At 38.3% G+C, this 1637-nt stretch overlaps 1 protein-coding gene across 1 annotated transcript; it reads right to left on the bottom strand.

Moving 5' to 3' along the window:
- Positions 1 to 833: 833 nt before the first annotated feature.
- On the bottom strand, positions 834 to 1415 carry LOC140874425 (uncharacterized). Its single transcript, XM_073277712.1, has one exon. The coding sequence runs from the start codon at positions 1413 to 1415 to the stop codon at positions 834 to 836; it is 582 nt and encodes a 193-aa protein (XP_073133813.1).
- Positions 1416 to 1637: the final 222 nt, after the last annotated feature.

Below are 1637 nucleotides of genomic sequence, written 5' to 3' on the forward strand. Positions count from 1 at the left end.
GATCCTTCCTACTCAATAGTACTTCAAGTCTGGAAACAGTAGCCTTCAACTCAGAATTTTTCTTTGAGGATAGTATTCATCTTGCTTCTTTCAATCCAGTCAAAATATAGCTCTTCATATAACATTTGCACATTTTTCAGAGTCATTCTTCCATCATCTGCATCAGGATGACTCACGTCATCAATAGTATAAGGATTTAAACATACTGACCTTTGGGAGATGTTGCGGCTAGGTGTGGCAACACCTAGGGAAACACTTAAAGGTTTGGCTTGCAGGAGCTTCTTTCTTTCCATCGATGTTGTCAGGGCTATGTGACTTTCTTCATCAGTCTTTTCTTCATCTTCCTCAGATTCTCCATCACTCAAGGATGTGTTCATCCCTTTCCAAAACCTATTTTCACATTCATTGGCATAATGACCATAGCCTTGACATTCATGACACTGAACCATATCAATCTTCTTTGCAGTAGACTTTTTATTTCCTTCCAGCATGATTCGAGGCTTTTGAGGATCGGGAAACTTCCTTGGTGATTGTTTAGGCCCGCATATTCTCAGAGTCTTTTTGGCAGTAAGAAACATTGGAGCTTTGATTTTCTAATCAAACCTTTTTGTCCCCCTCATTATTTTCAGATAATCACCAAACTTCTTAGTGATGAGTAAAATGGAGTCATCTCCTAAATCTGATTCAAGGAATTCTTGACCGAACTAAACTATATCCTTGTATGTGTCATTCGACACATGAAAGGCTATAGATTTTCCCTTGTCTTTCTTCTGTGTGCTCGTGTTTATCTCAAACACTTGAAGAATGCTTATCAGTTCTGTTAACTTCATCTTTTAAGTATCTTTCACTTCTTCAAGAGCCCAAATTTTCCCGTTGAATCTTTCTGGCAAATATAGAAGAACTTTGTTCACAAGTCGCTCATTCTCTATAGGTTCTCCAAGAGTAAAAGTTTCAGTGGCTATCTCTCGAAGACACTGATCATAAGTAGCAATAGTTTCATCTTCTTCCATCTTGAGGTTTTCAAATCTGGTGTTCAGCAGCCTCATCCTCGTTCGTTTCACACTCTCAGTCCCTTCACAATGTTCTTGTAGAAAATCCCATACATCTTTGGCTGTGACACAATCTGCAATGAGTCCAAACATCCTCATATCCACGGTTGAGAAAATTGCATTCAATGCTTTAGCGTTGAAGCTCGAAATCTGTGCCTCCTCAGTGGTCCGGCTTGTTTTGGGTTTGGCAATATAATCACCATCAAAATCTTGGATTTTTGGAGGAGTCCACCCAGTGAGAATACTCTGCCATGCACGCTCATCCATCGCCTTGATAGTAATATGCATTCGAGTCTTCCATATGGCATAGTTTGCACCATCTAGAACTGGATGTTTGAGAAAGGATTTTGTAGTTGCTAAATCCATAATATTCATGTATCAATAAAATAATCAGGATCAGTCTTAGTGTCTCAAGATATGGCTCTGATGCCACTTGTTAGGAATATTGGGGTATGATAAATATCAGATTAAGATGTTGTCTCAGATGTCAGCAACATCCGACACAACTTGCAGTAGAAATATTAAAAAGCATGAATAAAACAACAACAAATAAATAAATACACATGAATGATTTAAGCACAAGTACAA

The sequence above is a fragment of the Henckelia pumila genome, chromosome 1 (genome assembly GCF_033568475.1).
Source record: "Henckelia pumila isolate YLH828 chromosome 1, ASM3356847v2, whole genome shotgun sequence".
Classification (NCBI taxonomy): Eukaryota; Viridiplantae; Streptophyta; class Magnoliopsida; order Lamiales; family Gesneriaceae; genus Henckelia; species Henckelia pumila.